General features: G+C 40.9%; 1 protein-coding gene across 3 annotated transcripts; it reads right to left on the reverse strand.

Annotated features, from left to right (window-relative positions):
• Positions 1 to 6968: 6968 nt before the first annotated feature.
• LOC133923225 (probable LRR receptor-like serine/threonine-protein kinase At1g06840) lies at positions 6969 to 18684 on the reverse strand. Of its 3 annotated transcripts, none has more exons than XM_062368654.1 (21): positions 18333 to 18684; positions 17265 to 17366; positions 16320 to 16467; positions 15375 to 15446; positions 14992 to 15063; positions 14758 to 14901; positions 14596 to 14667; positions 14430 to 14501; positions 13986 to 14060; positions 11526 to 11594; positions 11227 to 11295; positions 11090 to 11161; positions 10839 to 10925; positions 10693 to 10761; positions 9911 to 10407; positions 9614 to 9766; positions 8966 to 9252; positions 8755 to 8806; positions 8262 to 8512; positions 7999 to 8133; positions 6969 to 7579 (listed from the first exon to the last, which is right to left on the reverse strand). In XM_062368654.1, exons 2-21 carry the CDS (start codon positions 17362 to 17364, stop codon positions 7226 to 7228), a joined length of 2850 nt encoding a protein of 949 aa, XP_062224638.1. In that variant the 5' UTR covers positions 17365 to 17366; positions 18333 to 18684; the 3' UTR covers positions 6969 to 7225. The 3 variants fall into 3 exon arrangements, with proteins under 3 accessions (XP_062224638.1, XP_062224633.1, XP_062224642.1); XM_062368649.1 differs by having other exon boundaries at positions 17265 to 17406; positions 18333 to 18683; XM_062368658.1 differs by lacking the exons at positions 17265 to 17366; positions 18333 to 18684 and having other exon boundaries at positions 15375 to 15442; positions 16320 to 16460.
• Between the last annotated feature and the right edge of the window lie 1214 nt (positions 18685 to 19898).

Below are 19898 nucleotides of genomic sequence, written 5' to 3' on the forward strand. Positions count from 1 at the left end.
GTTTGTCTGGCTGCCATCTCTCGGCCTCCGCCATCGCCACTCGACAGCAATCGCTTGGTCGCCACCACGTGCCTAGCCGATTGATAGCCATCGCACCGCTGAACTGAACCCGATAAGTTCAGGTTCGAGTTATAATTTTCACTCGTTTGCTAATTTAGGTTCAAGTTGGGTTAGAGTTGACAGGTTTCAGGTCAGGCATGAATTTGCTCCATCCGGACTCGATCCGATCCATTGCCAACCCTACTCACTGGTCGAGCCGGAAGCTACCATAGCAGTGAATTAACTGATTGGTCGCTCGTCGACTAGAAGATTTTTTGTTTTTATATTTAAAAATCAAAAAATGCAAAAATAAACATCCTATGAAAAAAAATTATAAAAATAGACGCTTATTGCCCTTTGGAAGGGGGCAGGTTTTAAAATAAAATAATTAATTTGTTCTCTTACCCTTAACATTCAAAATACTATCGAAATTATCGTAAAAAAAATTCTAAAATTTTTAGTGGTGTAGAGGATACTATGATATAACTCAAAAAAAAAGAACAGACAAAAATATGATGTACAATGAAATTTGTCTTTTTTATTTCTCATAGTACATATCGTATTAGGAGTTGACTTTTTTCAGTATTTTTTATGATTATTTTGATAATATTTTGAATTTTGAAAGTATTGAAACGTTGTATTTTAATTTTTTTAATGTGTCGCCGGTTAGAATGATGACATGTTTATTTCTTTAAACCTGTCGCCGCTTCAGACAGTGTTTGATTGAAGGGATCAAACCTGAATGAGATAGAATCATCTCTGTTTTTAGCTCGTTCAGTTGTTTGGTGAATATTCTATGAAGATGTTGGATGGACCGGGCCTAGAAAAAGAGTGTGAAGAAGCCATCCACGTGGCCTGCTCGTGATGCGATAGAAGAAAGCTAGCTAGCTACCTGTTGTTTGTACGTGTGTTCATATTTTTTATTTAACTTTTAATTTTATTTAGAGTATAAGAGTAGTTTAAAAATTCTAAATGATTTTATGATTAAACTATATTTCACTAACAACCCTTTTTAATTGGTATGATCCAAAAAGCGGTGCCAATATTTAATTAAAACTCTCCAAATAATCCTACTTTTATAAATTCTAGCAAATTTTAATACCTCAAATAAATTCCTAAAAATCTAGGGAAATTCACTAATATTCTTCTCATGTGATGTACTAATTTATAAAAATATTTATAACCTTAGGTTATTTGATAAAAAAATGAGTTCCTTTGTAATGCTCTATTTATATGTATTTTTATAATTTCATATGATACTATCTTTTTAATTCAATTTGAATTCAAATAATTTCAAACATGCACAAAACCAACAATTAAGAGGTAAGTTCACCAAATGATCATCATAACCAACTCAGCTCATCTAATCCATCAAACTAAACTAGAAATTGGCTCATCCTATCCACTATAATTCAACCAACTAAACAGAAAACTGATTTATCTTATTCATCCAACCAAACAAAAAATTGGATCATCTCATCTTCAAAAACAGAGATAATCTTATCTCATTTAACATTGCCCTCTCACCAAATACATTCTAAGAGAACAATAGGTGCATATCGCCCTTTTTCAAACGAACACTTATTTTTGTATTTTTTATTTTTTAAATATAAAAACAAAAATAATTCTCGGCCAAAATGGCAGAGTTGGTCGCACGTGACTAGAAAACACAGAAACACGCCACGCCAGCCTTCCGATTCACGCAATCTCGTCTCCACACGACTGCGTCATGCAGCCTTCGATGCCACACGCACACATCCCCCTCACCCCCTACCAATCCGGCAGACCGCCGCCGCCACCGCCAACCCCACCCCGCATGCGCAAACCAGCAAGTCCTTTCGCGTTTCCGCCTTCTGCTGCACGGGCACGAGCTCCACCCCTTGCCCTAACGGACTCGTTTGCCTAAAAACAATCGTGGGTCATTTTTATCGCGTGAGGTGTGACCATGGGATGGGATGACACCGCACGCCGCGACCACGGTGGCCTGGACGGTGGGCCATGCTCGGAAGTTGTTTGATCATATGTCGCAACGAGATCAACACAGGAGTTTCGTTCCAATGTAAGTAACTGATGAATTACGTCGGGAGTATATACTTCGCATGTGTATTTTTCACTATTCTCTACTATATAAAGCAGAAGTTGATCTTGCTTGCCCCTAAACTCTAGAATTGATCATACTTGTGTTGGTGATATACCCTAGAGACGATCACATATGCAGATTGGATATGTGAGTGAGATTTAATATGATTAAAGGTTCATTAGTGTTTAGAGTCATAGTAGGTTTTAATGTGATTAAAGTTCTATTAGCGTGCTCTATATAAGAGAAGGCAGGGGCCATAGGCGAATAGATTGGACCACCAAAAACTCTGACCGTCATCTTTTTCTGAACTCCCTATGAAACCCTAACCGGTTGTGGTGCTAGCACTCTGGCATATGACGTTTTATTCCTATACGTGTGGATATCGTGGAAGCACTACTGCCGTTGCTGCGGTGCTGATCGGCGATAAGGATCCTCTAGTAGATAAATTTTGATTTATACTAGCGTAGCATATCCGTCCCCATCAGCTTGCCGCTCCCACCTCCCTTCCCTAATCCCACCTAATAAAAACCCTAAAAAAACTAATCTCTACATTCTGTATCATGCCCCCATCCCACCTTCCCCTCTCACGCTAAAATCCGGGAAAAAAAAACCACAAACTAAAAACCATACCGTCTTATTCGTTTGTCATCCTTCCCTAACCGCTCGCCCTGGTCCACGCCGCCACTTCCATGCGCGCATTCCCATACCTAACCCCTCCCCATCGTGCCTCGATATCACCCCAACCGATGGCCTGGTGCGGTGCCCCGATATGTCCTGCACGTCCGCGCTTGACACAGAGCTCTGCCGTGGGGCGCTCCCCTCCGACGTGTTCAAGCGGTGGTGCACCGCGCGCAGAGCCTGACCGCTTGAAGAGGCGGAACCAGAGGTGCTGGTGCCTCCAGTTCTGATGGTGGTGGACACCGCCGACCGCTCCACTACCGGACGGCTCCTAGACTCGTCGGGCAGAAGAAGAAATTGCCGATTGCGGTAGAGCTCACAACAAGGATTATTCACGTGATATCATTCTGAATTCTGAGCATTTCAGGACACGGATATTGTGTGGTTCAGAAACTCGTTGTCGCACTTCTACCCGGATGGGGACTTCCAAATCACGCGCGACCACTTCACCGGCGACCCGGACGACCTGCGCAACAACCCCAACAGCGGGTTCACGTACGTGCGGTCCAACATGGAGACGATCGAGTTCTACAATTTCTAGTACGCGGCGCGGGAGAAGCACCCGGGGTTCCACGACCAAGCCGTGCTTAACTTCATAAAGCGTGACCCGTACCTCGCCGAGCTCGGCGTCAGGATCAGGTTCCTTAGCACCGAGCTCTTCGGTGGCCTCTGCGAGCCCAGCCGGAACATGAGCAGGGTCTGCACCATGCACGCCAACTGCTGCATCGGGGCTGAAGCGGAAGATCAGTGACCTCAACGCCATGCTCTGCGACTGGAGGAGGTTCATGGCGCTGCCCCGCCAAGATAAGCATTCTGTTAATTGGACCGTACCACAGAACCGCAGGTAATCAAGACATATTTCATAATATATATATATATGAAATATATTTGGTACTCTGAGAGTATGTACTCTTATATACGTATTTCATAATATAGAAAATATCTCATATGATAAATAGTATATATATGGTGCATGTAAGTATATAAAATCATCCAAATAGTATGTATAATTTTTTATAGTTTGTATATATATTTTTAGTATATTACATTTTATATATAAATATAAAGATATTATCAAAATCTATTAAAATTGATAGACTTATTTTTAATTTTTATATGTAATTCGCATCGAAATATATATGGTGTAAAGTAGTATTCTACATCTTAAAGCTTAACACCAACCAACCAACAAAAACAACCCAGCCCACTTCCTTAAAACTGTAGCATCCGGCCCAACTTATCTTCCCGTTGATTACTGTAGCATGAGCCCAACCCACCTCGCCACCTGCGGGTTCACGTACGTGCGGTCCAACACGGAGACGATCGAGTTCTACAAGTTCTAGTACGCGGCGCGGGAGAAGCACCTGGGTTCCACGACCAGGACGTGCTCTACTTCATCAAGCACGACCAGGCCGTGCTCAACTTCATCAAGCACGACCCGTACCTCGCCGAGCTCGGCGTCAGGATCAGGTTCCTCAGCACCGAGCTCTTCGGCGGCCTTTGCGAGCCCAGCCGGAACATGAGCAGGGTCTGCACCATGCACGCCGACTGTTGCATCAGGGCTGAAGCGGAAGATCAATGACCTCAACGCCGTGCTCCGCGACTGAAGGAGGTTCATGGCGCTGCCCCGCCAAGATAAGCATTATGTTAATTGGACCGTACCACAGAACTGCAGGTAATCAAGACATATTCCATAACACTTGATTGCTCCAGTTTCTTAAGACTGCAAATGCAAATACCATCACATGAAAAAACCAATGAGAGAGGTCCAGTAACATAAGGAATATCTCATGTAATAAATGATGTATACATGGTATGTGAGTATATAAGATTATTTAAGTGGTATGTATATTTTTTTAAAGTGATTTGCATATATCTTTTGAGTATATTATATTTTATGTACAAATATAAAGGTATTATTAAAATCTATTAGAATTGATAGTACTTCTTTTCAATTTTTCATATAGCTCACAGTAGAGTATCTTAGAATAAATATATAAGTATAATTATAATGATAAATGAGTATATTCAGTTTATTTATATAGTATATTATAGTAGTGAGTATGTACTTACAGGAGTACAAACTATATATATATATATATATTACACCCAATCTGATGCTACTGTTCATATGGTCCTACGTATGTATATATATGGATACATATATATATATATATATATATATATATATATATATATATATATATATATATATATATATATATATATATGTACATATACGTGTATGCATGTATATACGTATTCATATATTTACACGTATAATATATTTTTTTGGAAATTCCAGAAAATAGTGAAAGGTATAATAGTTATATTGATAAATCGGTTGAAATAATTCAAATGCACAGAAAAATATCTAAAACTCAAAAAAAATATGAAATAAATTTTGTTAGGTTCGTATTACTATCGTCTACATATTAAAATTATGTGCATACATAAAAATAATATTGTTTTCCCTATAATTAAATGAATATATTAAATATTAGTAAATTCATAAATAAATATTGAGTGCCCAAAATTGGTGAACATAATTTTCTTAGTCTTCTTTTATCATGTTCTGTGTAAAAAAATAGGCGCGGCGTATGCTCGCTAATCCGCCTAGTTTCTATTGAAGATTTCAACTTTATGCAGAAGTTGGCGAAACCCCCGCCTATATCTCCACTGCCGGCGGCCTTCGTCCGCTCCATCCACGCCGCGGTAGCCCAAGACGCTTGCCATCCTCATCGCTTAACCTTGCCCTTTCGCACCATTCTGTCATCTTTTGCTGTCCCACCTTTTCCCTGTCTTGCAGTGGTGCCACCTAGGAGCTCATCGGACGCGTTTGTGCCTCCCATTCGAGTAATTACAGTGGTTTGAAGGTATCAAAACAAAATTTCTTGTGCTTCGCAAATCTGAATATGTTTCCTCAATTCTTCCATTGTATTTCTCTAAGCTACACTGCTATGTGTTCAGTTCTTCCATTGGATTTAGGTGGCTTGGATCTTAGTGATTGCAATCGTCTGCTATCTAGAGCTTATACGTGCATGATTTACCCTATTACATAGGATGTGCCATTATGCTTGCCCAAACTAGGTTACTCTTGCCATTTGCCTCTTGCATCAAGTAACAAACTATAATGCTTAGGACGGCGAGGGGGAGCGCGTCCGGGAGGACCTGCTGCTGCTGGAGGCCACCCGGGAGGGCAAGTGCTGCCCGCGCTGTAGGTTCTACATGGAGCTGTCCGGTGAGAGATATTTTACAAAAAAAAACTCCACTTTTCAGTCACTAAGAACATTATATACAGACATATTCTTATACATAAATATCTGTAAGATATTATTACGAAGATGCTGTTTTTTTATATTCATGTTAGACAAGAAATCAAGAGTCATAGAATTGTCCTAATGTTGGATCTTAGGTATCGTAGAGCACTATTGCTCTATGTATTGTTTTAGCATCATAAGATCCATTGCAACACTCGGGCATTGCAGTAGTGTCACTATTATATCACATCATGATCCCCGCAGCACTTCACAACAACACCCACTAATGTACAGCTCTGAAACATCGATACTTCCAAATACCCATGTATCTGTATTAGATATTATATTCGATACCAATACGTGTCGGATACTCGATGGATACATATCTGCCGAGTATCCGAATAAAAGTAAATATTGAAATTTTTAATGCTCCTTGAATACTTATGGGATACATTTAGGATACGGCTCAGCACAGTCTATCCCCATCGCATCTCCCAGCAACATAACCTAATGACATTGCCTCTCACGCCTCCCTCTCGCTCGTTGCCACCACGCCCGCAGCGCCAATAGTGACACCCACCACCACCTTCTGGTGGTGAGTTTCCCTCCTCCCCGCCTCTCCTTTTCCTTCTCCTTTCTTTCACTCCCCATTTTTTAGATTTTTGATCGTCGGTGATTGATTGATCGTGTTCAGGCGGCAACAACAAGCAATACTGTGAGGGTGGTGGCTACAAGATGATGTTTGGGGCTGCAGGTGTCGTTGAAGCAGCCTCCTCACCGGCTTGCCTAACCCTAGCGCATGAGGACGATGGTGAAAGCCCATACTGCTGCCGTGGGCCGATCTATTAGATATTAGCTAGTTGCCACGTCTAACTAAATACAAGTTGGAGACTTAAAGTAGAACATACGAGTAACTTATTACTGTTTTAAAAAAATAGTAATACATATTTGCATATTGGGTTTTAAAAAATAACGTATCTCCATATCTCTATCGATCCGATACTAATACACATATTTGTTTCGGTACTGTCTAGATGTACCGAACAAGAACTCACCTGCAGGGGAGGATACCCCACCCCAGTACTACCACTACTTGCAAAGCTACAAATCTTTGCCACTTGTCAGATGTCTACAAAAGCATCTACAATGTGGCCGACGCTGGGGAACGCTACCTAGGCGCCACCGTCCCGGACGGTATGCCACTGTTGGCCTGACCACTGCTGGAAGTGTGGGATGACACGAAGAGGGGCTCGGTTGTGGTCGAGGAGGTCGACATGGACTTTGTCAGCGTGCCCGAGCCCGTCTCCGTGGTCTCGGACAGGAGGTCCTCTCCCTCGGGCAGCATGCTAAGGATGGTCTCAAGTTCTCTGACGATGTCGGCCATGTAAGGCCTCTCGTCGGTCTCGTCCCGGCAGCACTTCATTGCAAGGGAGAGGAACCTCATGGCACATTCTGGAGGGTACCAGGACATTCGGCTGTCGATGATCCCGGAGATGTCGCCTGATCGGTAAGCTGTGTTTACCTGCAGCAAGAGCAAATCGTTTGTTTTGATTCATCTATTTAGAGCCAATACAATGAATGGAGGAACTCCGTGTAAGGCGCAGAAATGGAGAAAAACATATCAGATATTATGTATAGAGCATAACGACACTTGAAGCTACCTAACATGGCCTATTGGCCTATGAATGAAATATTCACGATTTTTTGGATGAGGTTAAAGGGACCAGTTAGTTTCTTCAGACCCTACACAATATTATGGAGAATCTTCTGTCTGCTAGCAAATTTAATTATCAATGCTGTAGCCTGCAAGCATACTGCTTCTACTAATACTGAATGGTAAAAGAAAAGGTTGCAGTTTCAACAGCTCAATACTTCGCACTCTGTCTTTCATCTGTAGACGGGTAATTAAATAAGTAAGGACTGGGGTGGGAGACAATTTACCTCTCTAACAATGTTTTTACCATGCTGGATTGGTTTCATTCCAGTCAATAGTTCGAGAAACACCACACCAAGGCTGTACACATCGCTTCTTTCTGTCAGTTTATGAGTCAGGAAATATTCTGGATCGAGATAGCCCTGCCGGAAGGCAAAAAGAATAGTTATGATCACCTAAACTGCTGCACCATAAGTTAATAAGTGGGTTCAAATGTTCCCTGTTATCTGGAATTGCTGCTTTGCTAGGTGTAATGCTATTTAGTACTTACTGGGGTGCCCTTAACAACAGTGGAGATATGAGCTGGCAAAGTCCCTTCGACATCAGGCACCGGAGCAAGCCTCGAGAGACCAAAGTCAGCCACCTTTGCTACAAATTTGGGGTCCAATAGAATGTTGCTAGCCTTAACATCACGGTGAAATATAGGAGGATTTGCCTCGGTATGTAGATAGAGAATCCCTTTTGCAGAACCAAGCGCAATCTGCAACCTCCGACCAAAGCTCAGAGGTCTTTCAGTCTTAGCTGTGAAAACGTCGAACAAGATTAGGTGCTTGATCCGAGACAAGTTCAAAGAACTATGCACTTATTTGTTAATGCTAAACCAAAAGCTTCGTGTACAAACATGCAATACTGATAATTCACACCAAATGCAAATTCCATGAGATGACCGGGATCAGGGTTAATCTTTAATGTGAAAGTCCATGATGGCCATATGGAAAAAGAAAAGGAAGCTAGGAATATTGAACGTGTCACTTGCCACTTACCAGAAAGATGATCACCTAGGGTACCATTGGGCATGAACTCATACACCAGCATCTGCAAAATGCAATTCTCTATAAGCGAAAGGTGCTGCAGACACAATTACGACAATTACCAAGGCTTTCCTCTGATTCTTACGCAATGTGTAGAGGGCCGCAGGGAAAAATTTCAACAATATACTTATACATAAATAATTCAAAAGATTGGAAGACACACCTGCTCGTCCTCTTCATCACAATAGCCAACAAGAGAAACCAAATTACGATGATGCAATCTTGACAACAATTCAATTTCTGTGCAGAACTCGTTTGAACCTTGCAGGGAACTTTCATGTGCACGCTTGATTGCCACAGCTGTTCCATCAGCTAGATTTCCTTTATAAACTATTCCATAACCTCCTTGACCAACTTGAGCTGAAATATTAAAATTGCTTGTTGCCACAACCATTTCTTCAAATGTGAAGCACTTCACACCATCAACCTTGACAGAAAACCTTGAAATCACTGCAAAATGACATGCATCTTTAGATCCTGTGATTTGAATCTAATGTCTACTGCAAGGCTAAAAGTTTATGTACTGTAGAGTTGAAGCATTTTAGATATTTTTTCACTATTTAGAACTCCTGAATCTGAATCAGGTCATGGAAGCTAGACTTACAACTTAGTTCCGAATTCCCAGATATAGAATTGTAAAAAAATATCTTCCTACTAAATATGCTCCTATAAATAAATCCTTAATAGATATCATTTTCATCTTAAAGCAGCAAGGCACTTCTAAGTCATCAGATAGCAACATTCTGTGTATACAAGCACATGAAATCTATCTTCATTTGTTTTAAGGGAAAAAAAAGGAAATTTGACTTACATGACCGCCTTGAAACTGTTCGACATTTTGTGCGCCTTTTCATTATAAAAATTGTAGAAACCACTGATACCGCAATGGCAGCAACAATTGTCCCTACCAAAATCCCAGCTAGTGCACTCTTTTTTAAACCTGATGACCCCACAGTTGGAAATTCTGAAAAAAATAATAATCATGAAACATATACAGTCTTTTGCCTGGGCGAAATAAATACAGATATAATGTGACGCATTTCGAGCAATAGTTTTGTATGATAGATCTATGAATGAAATGCTTCGCTGGAATGTAAACTTTGCATACCATCTGCATAGGAACCAAGCGTGAAGTTGAGAAGTTCATATGGACCAAAAACATCTGATAGAGTGATCTGCCATCCAGCAAGTAGTTGCCTGAGCCGCACCACTTCAGACATATTGAACAAACTCGTATTACTTGGGAATAACTTTAAATGCATTTTCAGCCTTGGGCCGGTCTCCCATATGTATCGTTCAATGTACAGTTGATAAACAAGCAGGTCCAGCAGAGAGGTTAAGTCGATCGCAAAGGCTTCTTTATAGGGATGGAAGTCTGATATCCCTGGACTCTTCAGCCGAAATCCAACTCCCAGAGGCACAGCACAGGAGCAAGGTATAGGGGATGATGGATTGTATTCATAATTTTTATCCATCGGGCAAGGAGCACAGATTATACTAGGTTGTGGCCCCTGTCCAGATGGTGCTTCATTTAGAGATCTGGGTTGGCAAAGATTAGCTGCTCGAGCTGCATTAGATGTCGTGCATACAGGGTTTCCATAAAGCCTGCAGAAAATGGTAATATTTATTTGTTGCGTCAGAAATTGAGAAGATTCAATTGAAAAGTTAAGGGTGAATTGTTTTCATCAGTATTCTAGGATCTGCAGAACCTTAATATACGTTATACAGGTCTACATTAGCATTGATTTGATGTCAGGTAAGGCTACTAATTAGCAATTCATCAGGGCTTTGGCAATGAAATCTCCATATCCCCAACAAACTATACAGCTGAATATAATACATGAGTGCGTAAACCAAAGAAGAAATATCTCCATGGTAAAGAAAACGTACAGAACAGTGACAGCTTCTGGAGGCTCAAATGAAGCTGGAATAGCGTCAAGGGAGTTATTTTGGAAGTCCCTGCATTATTTAATTGCCTTACATAAACATATATCTCAAATAAAATTCACAAAGAAAACATGCGAAGAATGACATACAGAACAAGGGTTTTATTTCCTGTAAAAGTGATGTTACTCCAAATTGTCGATGGAACAGCACCGTCTATGTGGTTTCCTTCAACTGATCTGTAAAATAACATTTTTATATACATCCAACAATATAAGTCGAAGAATAATGCTGGCCAGCATACTTTTACTTGAAAAGTATGAATGTTTTTTATCTGACAGGGAAAGCATTTGTTTATCAATAGCAGTATATAGAAGTGTCTAATACGTTAAATAGTACTTACAAGAACTGAAGATTAGGTAGCCCTGAGAAGTTTGATGGAATAGTTCCATTAAGAAAGTTATGCGACAAATCACTGCCAAAAACTTGAAATTAGCTTGGTTCTTCAAAAATCTAGAAAGATTGTCAAAAGCTACATACATCGTAGTGATATTTGAAGCAAGCCTATTAGTTGGTATAGATCCTTCCAATTGGTTCCAGCTAAGATCCCTGAAAGTACATGCCAGAATTAGTGCCCATATATCCTGGATTTCAAATCGAGTGAGCAACCTTCTCATTGGAATATGGAGTTAATCACTAAAGGGCAAAGGAATTTAAAAAACAATAGTGGCAAAATAACTATTCCGGAAAGGCTGTGACAAGCTGACGTAAAAGGATAATATATGGCTGTAAGATGTCCAAAACTTAGAAAGGAAACGAGCATTTTAGGCTGGACTTACAAGTAACCAAATTCAGGTATGCCACTCAAATCGGGAACAGCTCCTTGCAAACTGCAGTTCCTAAGACTCCTGTTAACATGGAAAAGGATAATTTACCCAACACATATTGATTCGAGTTTAAGCATAATGGTGATTGATTTTGCTGCTTGTCCTTCTTAAATGAAGATAATTAAGTAGATTATTATTTTATTTATCAGTGAGGATTATCTCCATAGAATGAGGGACAAAGATTACCTACAAAAGTAAGAAATGTTAGGATTTCTAGATAATTGGACCCATTGCATCCAACTAATTTGGCTACTATATAATCTTGTAAAAAGAGAGGATTCAATGGGGAGAGGAGTTTTCGTTCCATACAAAGCAAATTCATGGTTTCCTATGTGATACCCTGTACTTCGATATACTTGTTAGGAATATAGAGTCCTTATCTATTACATATAGATTAGATTACTAGAGTCTTTATACTCCTTGTGTATTCTGTATTAAATACAATTTGCTATTCCTAATATGATATCATAAGTATGTTTAGGTTTTTCTTTTTAGAATGTAGCAACTCATCTTGTCTAGATCTAAATCTATTCTCACCGTCGGCTCTTCCCTTCCTGCCGGCTCCCCATCCCTTTCTCATCTCGTAGGTTTTATCTTCCGGCTCTCTCTCTCTTCTTCTTTGTCCGCTTGTGCGCCGTCGACCCCGGGATGCGCTACCGTATCCCGTCGGCTCAGCTTTGCCTCCGTCATGCCGCACGAAGTAACCTCCCGCGGCCTGCCCCGTGATGCCCTCCGCCTTCCAGCCCGCTGGGGTGCCCTCCTGCGGCATCTGCCAGACGGCTCCGACCTGACACGCCTCCAACCGCCCGCACGGCCGAATCCGTCGAGCCCTGGGGCCGCCTCCCATGCCGACACGCCAGATCCGTAGCAGTTTTCTCCTATCCGTCCGTCGCCGGGCCCCCTCGTCTGTCGTCGGCTTCTCCCGCCCGCTGCCGGTCTCGCCAGCCCGCGGGCTCCTCTGCAGATGTCGTCGTTGGCTCGCCCTCCCGCCGGGCTCCTTTGCCAGCTCTCTCATGCCCTGCCGGCTATCTCATGCCCCGCCATCTGCCTCCGCCCTAGATCTGGTCGCCGACCTCTGCTCTGTCGGCCTGCAAGGGGATCCGCTCGGGGTCGCCGTCTTGTTCTGTTCTTCCGTCGTCTGACCACCCCCGTGCAGCTCTCCTCCGCCGCCACAGTGGCTCTACCCGGATCCTCCCCGCGCCTGGCCGCTGCTCTCATCGCCTCTTCTGAAGGGCGGGCTTGTCGTCTGTTGCCACCACCTCCTCTTGGCCAGTCGCAAGGTGCAGGCCTTTGCTTCGTCTTCGTCCGCAGCCTGCATCTATGCTCGTGGCTCCTCTTCTGCCTCTTCACGGGCCTCATCTTCTCTTATGAGGGCCGCGTGTCGGGCAGAGGCTCGTGGCTAGGGCCGGAATTTGGGGTTTTAGACATATGACTTTATTTTCATCTAGTGTTCTCCATCTGGAATCTGGAAGACAGCAGTGCTGATGGGAAGCGGTGGTTGTGTTGAGCTCATCGGCTTCGTGCTATCGATTCTAATTAGATTGGACTCTGCTGCTCGTTTATGGGCTGGTCGCAGCTTGCTAGTTTTTATCTCCTGATATATACTTCTAGGTTCTAGCTTTTGTTTAGCTGCTATTGCTACTGTTAGGTAATATCAGTATGTCTTGTTTTAGAGTCTTTGTTTTCCGCTGCGTCCCCATCCAAATTTTATTTTATCGTCGTTATTGATGTAACTTAGCTATCGAGATCTTTCTTTAGTTTTAATGACAAATTTTTTTTTGTCTCGCTACTCATTATCTTAGTTTAGAGCATTCTTGTGTCATCTTGGTCTTTCCGTAGCTCTAGTGACAATTTGTTGTCTTGCTACTCGACTTTGCTTTGTTGTGATTCTCGACAAGGGTATTTATTTGGTGTCATCATCACGACTCTACTCTTGTGCTTCACTATGCACTTCTTTTGCTTGATTCGACAGGATTACAAAACCCCACTCTACGAAGGCTTTGAAGAAATAGTTTTTTGATATGTTAGTCTAAATTTATTACTTAGTGTCACTACTTTCAAATGTAACACTATTGCATACACCTTGCATTTGAGATGGTGTTAGAAATATAGAGTCATTATTCATTACATATAGGTTAGGTTACTTAGAGTCCTTATCCTAATACAAGTTGCTATTCCTAACCATACCGACTACCCAACTAAATTGTAAGCTATTTGGGACATACAAACATTTTCTCATATTATTCTTCTTTTGCTTCAAGTTTTTTACTCATCAGTGCATACATTTTGAACAAAGTCTGTTTTCATTAAACAGTTGTGATAGATCTTTACTTAGTAAATTTTCTGTCGCCTGCATCTACCTCAAATACTAATAAGAAAGGGAAAACATGATGGAAAAAGGGTTACACTCACAGCTTTAGAAGTGTTGGTATGTTGCTGTATTCAGCAGGGATGGAGCTTCCACTGAAGTTATTGTTATCAGCCTGACTATAAGTAGATAGATATAGATATGAGAAATGTTTGTCATTAGATTACAAAAATGCCAAACTTATCTAAACAGAAGAAAGAAACATTCTTAAAGAGAAATGCTGGTGCTAGTTGTTTATAACATTAGAAAGTTAAAACCACATTAGTTTTCCTTAATATTCCATCAAATTTACAAAAGAAAGTGAAGCATACTCAAGAAATTTGTAGTATTACTTAAACTTCTGAGATGTTCAGAAAGAAAGTGATCAGCAATCAACTTCAAGCTACCATAAACTAGTACAAAATCTCTGAACAAAACTGGTAGACATTATGTTGTGCTGCAATTTCTACATCAAGGAAGTCTCATTGAAGTACATAAAATGTACTTACAGTATTTTCAAAGTAGGAGTGTCCGCTAATGTTGGGGGGAGAGGCCCAGATAAATTATTGTTGTCCACAAGGCTGCAAGTTTACAGTATAAGACCAAATTAACTGCACAACTCATCTGCAACTAACATAACATAAAAAATCAGAGCAAAATTAGAGGCCCACTTACAGATGGAGGAGTGCAGGCAATCTGGACAGCTCAGATGGGATTTGCCCACTTAATGAGTTATTGTTCATGTGACTAAAGGTAAACATGGAACCGGAGTCATTACTAAGCTTAAAAATAACAATCGTCATGGAAGGACAGAAGAATAAAATACTCGACACTTACAGATGTTTCACGCTTGTTAAGTTAGCAAATGATTTAGGTATGGGGCCTGATATGTTGTTTTGGTCGATCTGTAATCTGTTTAAGTTCACGAGATAGCCGATCTCATCAGGTAAAGCACCAGATAGCTGGTTACCATTCAAAGTTCTGCAAGAATGTGGCAGTGACAGTTAGCATTGTCATGTCTAAAGAAATGGTACAAGATCCTTGGTTGGAGAATAGAGAGGAGGAACTTACATGAGCTTGAGTGCTGTGATATTTCCAACTTCTTTCGGGATGTTACCAGTCAAATTATTCCACATGAAGTCCCTTGCAAAAGAACAATTATACAAGTTAGTAAACATATGTTGGGTACCTAATGGAACAGCTCGAAGAGCTTAAATGGACAAAAAAGATCTCTAACCGTGAAAACAAACAGTTAAATTGGACAAAATCAGGACTTCTTGTTATGGTATCTTTTGTAAGTTTCTTGTTAGTCAGAAACTTAGGGCCTTGCGCAAAAATAATTAACCGTGTAAAACATGAAGCACAGCCGTGAGGTACAATATTTCTGAAATCCTTTAAAATTCTCAATTAGTTAGCACTTAGCAATGTTAATTGTCTGTCAAATTAGTACTTACAATGTTTTCAGCTGGGATAGAAGACCGACCTCTGGTGCCAAAGTTCCGGAAAGATTCATCTTAAACAACTGGCTACAGGATCAAAAGTATGCACTATTAAAATTAAATGTTACATGTTATATGGAAAACGACAGAAATACAAAATAAACAGATATATAGCGAAAAAAGCACTAAAGGATGACTGTTATGATCCTAAATCATTAGGGGATAAGCATCTGTCGGGAGGATAGCCGGGCGGCTATGACCGCTAAGGGAGATATTACATTATAAATTGAAGAGATTTAGAATATTAGAAGAGACTAGATTAATTTTTCTTTTTACTTGATTACAAGAATGTACCGGCTGCCCCTTTATATAGACAAGTCACGGCTCTAACAAACCAAATCAAATCCTATTTCTAATTGATAATAAATATAATCTTTTCTTCTAAATGATCCCTAACAAATATGATCTAATCTTATCTCTAAATGCTATCTAATCTTTACAAATAACTAACTAAAAGATAAAGCTAACAGAGTGCTACAGTAATGCCATAACAATGACCCTAAGAAAAGCGTGTTATCTCGACAGTTTCAAACTTAGGCACGCAACAGTAAGTAAAAAGCTCAGTATCATTGGTAATAGTAAATTAAAAAATTGCTAGAAAAACTATACTCCAACAGAGAAGGTGTAGTTGTAACACCTTGAATTCGTCTGTCTCCTCTGTTCGGATAACTAGCCCTTATAACTTGATATGGATTGATATTGATTTAGCTTGGGAGCTACATTTTTTCGGCTGTTTTACTATTGTTTTTTACAAGTAGTTTATTTGGTAGTTATTTGCTTCAGCAGAGTGCTCGTTGGACAAGTACATAATAAACATAATAAAGAATACATCATAGTCAACAAAAAAGGGCCACAAAGAACATTGTGGATGTAATTAATAATGTGGAAGTGTTATCATACATTTCTGTTACATGAAGATACGAATCGCTTGGTATCTTGTCACATTTGATTCCTCTCCAACGTGATGTGCATGGATCCCCACTACCCCAATTCGTAAGGTTATTCATAGGATCAATTAAACTGCCTTTGATAGCCTTGAGAGCATTCACTGCATATGTAAGAGGTGCAATATTCAGTTGACAGCTATAGTTTTAAAAAGATTAATGGATTATCTGACTAGTGCAGAATAATATTACTATTTGAAATAAATATCTCGCATATCAAGAAACGGAATGGAAAGAACTTCAAGCAAAGAAAAAAAAAATAACAGAATGGAAATGATACATAGGAAACCAGCTTTCACTGTTCTTGCATGCTTGAGATTCTCTGTACAGGACTATCACTCTACTACGGAGCAGTTTATAGAATTCTTGACCACTCTACTTTTTTACCAAAAGAACTCAACAAATCTTTGGTTATACCAACTATCTACTACAATGTGATGTGTATTATGAAGTGGCTACATTCATGATCACATACAGCAAGTGAAGTGCTCTGATTAGTTCACGGGTAACTGATGCCGGTGCTACAATAATGGGTATATAGTACTTTATGACATATACATCACAGAAGTGCTGTGGACAGTTAACCAAAAGCACGATATGAGAAAATGACTTCTTGAAGATATTTTCAATAACCACAAATGCGCCAACAGAAACACTGGCCATAATCTACGCGAAATAGGGTGCCCTTGAGTAACAAAAAATCCACAGCAATTTAGAGCTCTTGGAATCTTGGCATTTTCATCAAGAAAAAAAGAGCAAACAATCAGGAACCATGGGCAGCTAGGTGGTAAAGCATCTCAGTTCTTTTCAGGGAAGAGCAAATTCCGAATGTCGGACTCAAAATTCAGACAAAAGAAACCAAAAATATGATGAAGCACAACACATGACAACAAGAGATTACCTTCAGTAGGGTCAGTTGTTTCTCCCCTTACAACATCCACATAGCAAGTGCACAAAACAACCAGGATCACTGCTTGCAGGACGCCTCCAAGATTGCCCATGTCTGAACAAGAAACTGAGCAGCACTTGTCAAATTGTCATCCCTGCAAGAGTACAACTACTAACAATCTGAGATCATCCTAACCATGGAAAGAAACCAATGCTTAGGAGCAATATCCAATGATTGGTGAACCCAAAAATGGAGGCGTTTGTTCATTCTTCACAGGATGACAGTACCACTTATGTCTAAGGTGTGAAAGCATGTCAGTCGCCACAGATTCTCAACAACCTGTCTGACCTAACACTGGTCTGTTCATACCAACAGCCCGGGAGAAAATACGACCCAGAGCGATAAAAAACAACTACTGATATTTTGTTGACAACAGAAAAGGAAACAAGCTTAGATGTTTCTTAAACTCTACAGTAGGTGATTAAAAGGGCATTAACGCTGACAGTAACGCCATCTAGAAGCGAACGGGCTCACAGCCTGCTGGCAAAGTACAGGAGAGACCGAGCTGGTCGGCGGTTTGAGCCCCCGGGCTCGCAGACCCTGCCTCCAATGAAGTCGCACGCCCCTGTCTCTAACGAAGGTCGTGAAAATGGATTCCATTGTTAAAAAAAAGTAACACCATCTAGAAATTTAGACTGGCCAACTGAATTACCGGATTCTAATCTTACTGTATAGAACGAAAATAGTGTTACTTGACACTTGACAGTTTCAATTTGAATCATAAGCATCTCTCTCGATTTTTTTCCACAGAAAACACAAAACTTTGATAATTCGAAGGTGCGTATGGACAAAGGAACAGAAGAGAAGAAGATCAAGTAACCGAGGAAAACACAAGCAAGCTGAAGCGAAATCCTAACCAAAGAAGCGAAACCAATTGAAGTGAATTTTTTCTTTTTTCTTTTTTGTTTTTTGGAAAAAGAACAAGTAAAGTGAACTCGCCACCAGAAACCCAAGAGTCCTTAAACAGAGTTGCACAAGAAGGGCGGACGAGAAACAACAACAAAAAAACAAGAAACTGACCTTGGAGATTGAAGCTAAGGCTAAGAATCACCAGCCCGATCGGAGTCGGGCAGCAAGTAGCACAGGACTAAGGCCTGGCGGTGGCAGGAGAAGAGCCAAGGGTCTAGAGGAGGCGAGCAAGCGCGAACGCACTCGTTTGCTTCCTCCCCCCTTCGCCACAGCAGAGCAAACAAATAGTGCAAGCGGCTCTCCAAAGTCAAAACCGGTCTGCCCGCGATCGCACTTTGCCAATAGTGCAAGTGGCTCTTTTTGCGCTGACTCTTTCCCGTGGTACGGCGATGATAGACTGTTTTAGAAGCCAGAAACAGAAGTTATGATAAATAGGTTTGCTGAAAAATATTTTTTAAAGTTAGAAGTATATTTCTGAGAAATTAAATTAGAAGTTGAGAAACTATCTAATAGTAATTTTTCTGAGAAGTTATGTGCTGAAAAAATAAAATTTTATTATAAAAGCCAACTGTTTACTTCCAATAGTAATTTTTCAGAAAAAACAATAAACACATCTTAAAAAAAAGATGAAAACATAAATTCAAACAAACATGTCCTAAAATTGATGAGAACTGGCGTCGAGCGGTTCCGGAACGCGGATGGCGTGAGCATAACAACGCGCTCTGGCCAAGCCCAGCTTCTGGCAACGATGACTGTTGAGCTGAGGCTAGTCGGTCGTGGGGTTGGAAGCCTTGAACAGGGGAGAGGGTGAAGGAGGAGCGAGAAAGGAAGGGATCGGATTTGTTAGTTTATTGGCGCACGTCTCCTGTTTGCGTGTTTTGTTTCCGCAACCGGACCTGCCCCGTCCGCTACAACAGGTGGGAACGAGCCACGAGCGTGTGAGAGGAAAAGCAAACGCGTGCGTTCGCCCACAAGTTCTCTGCACGCGTGCACTGCCTCGTGCAATCGTGCTGACGATAGTTTCTTCGCGTTCGCGCCGCGCGTCCGAATCTGCGTTAATGCTCTCGCGGAAAAGTGGAGTGACTTTGGTCGCTTCTCCTGCTCTGTTCATATAGCTTTGGGTGTTTCTGCTGTTCCTGGTGTTGACCTGCATCTACAGGGCCGTTGTTCCAGCATGGATGGATGGATGGATGGGGCAATGTTGATCTGATGTAGTAGCAGCTGTTAATGGATGTGGTAGGCTGAGAGAACTTGTGATGCTTACGATCTCTTGATGAACACGGATAGTAAAATATACTTAGTAAAAAATTTAAATTACTTCTCTAAACTATTCTCAATATCCGGATAATAACATTTGAACTTTAATTATTGTATCACATAATTCTCTGGAGTGGTTTTTATCGGTAGTTTTATTAATGTGGCAGTGGTTTTACTGACGTGCTAACTCATGATATCATTTTTGCTGATATGACACTGTACACGTGACAAGCAAGCCAACATGTTATATTTTTCTCGTTCACCCCTCTCCTACTGTCCTCTCTCTACTTCCGGTCGGCCTCTCTATCTTTTCTCTCCAATCGGCATCTATCTCTCTCTGCCTTTCTCTCCCTCCCATTGTCCTCTCTCTCGGGCCGGACGACTTAGACCATATGTGATGAGCTCCGCTAGTACCTAAGC

The sequence above is a fragment of the Phragmites australis genome, chromosome 1, assembly GCF_958298935.1.
Source record: "Phragmites australis chromosome 1, lpPhrAust1.1, whole genome shotgun sequence".
Lineage (NCBI taxonomy): Eukaryota > Viridiplantae > Streptophyta > Magnoliopsida > Poales > Poaceae > Phragmites > Phragmites australis.

Bases quoted from the DNA above. Each gene is read 5' to 3' on its own strand.
- LOC133923225 (XM_062368654.1), bottom strand. From the start codon at position 17,364: ATGGGCAATCTTGGAGGCGTCCTGCAAGCAGTGATCCTGGTTGTTTTG. The intron at 14,668-14,757 runs GTAAGTGTCGAG...GTTTACCTTTAG, and splicing joins TTAACAAGCGTGAAACATCT to TCACATGAACAATAACTCAT. The intron at 10,408-10,692 runs GTACGTTTTCTT...CATTTTCTGCAG, and splicing joins CCAGAAGCTGTCACTGTTCT to GCTTTATGGAAACCCTGTAT.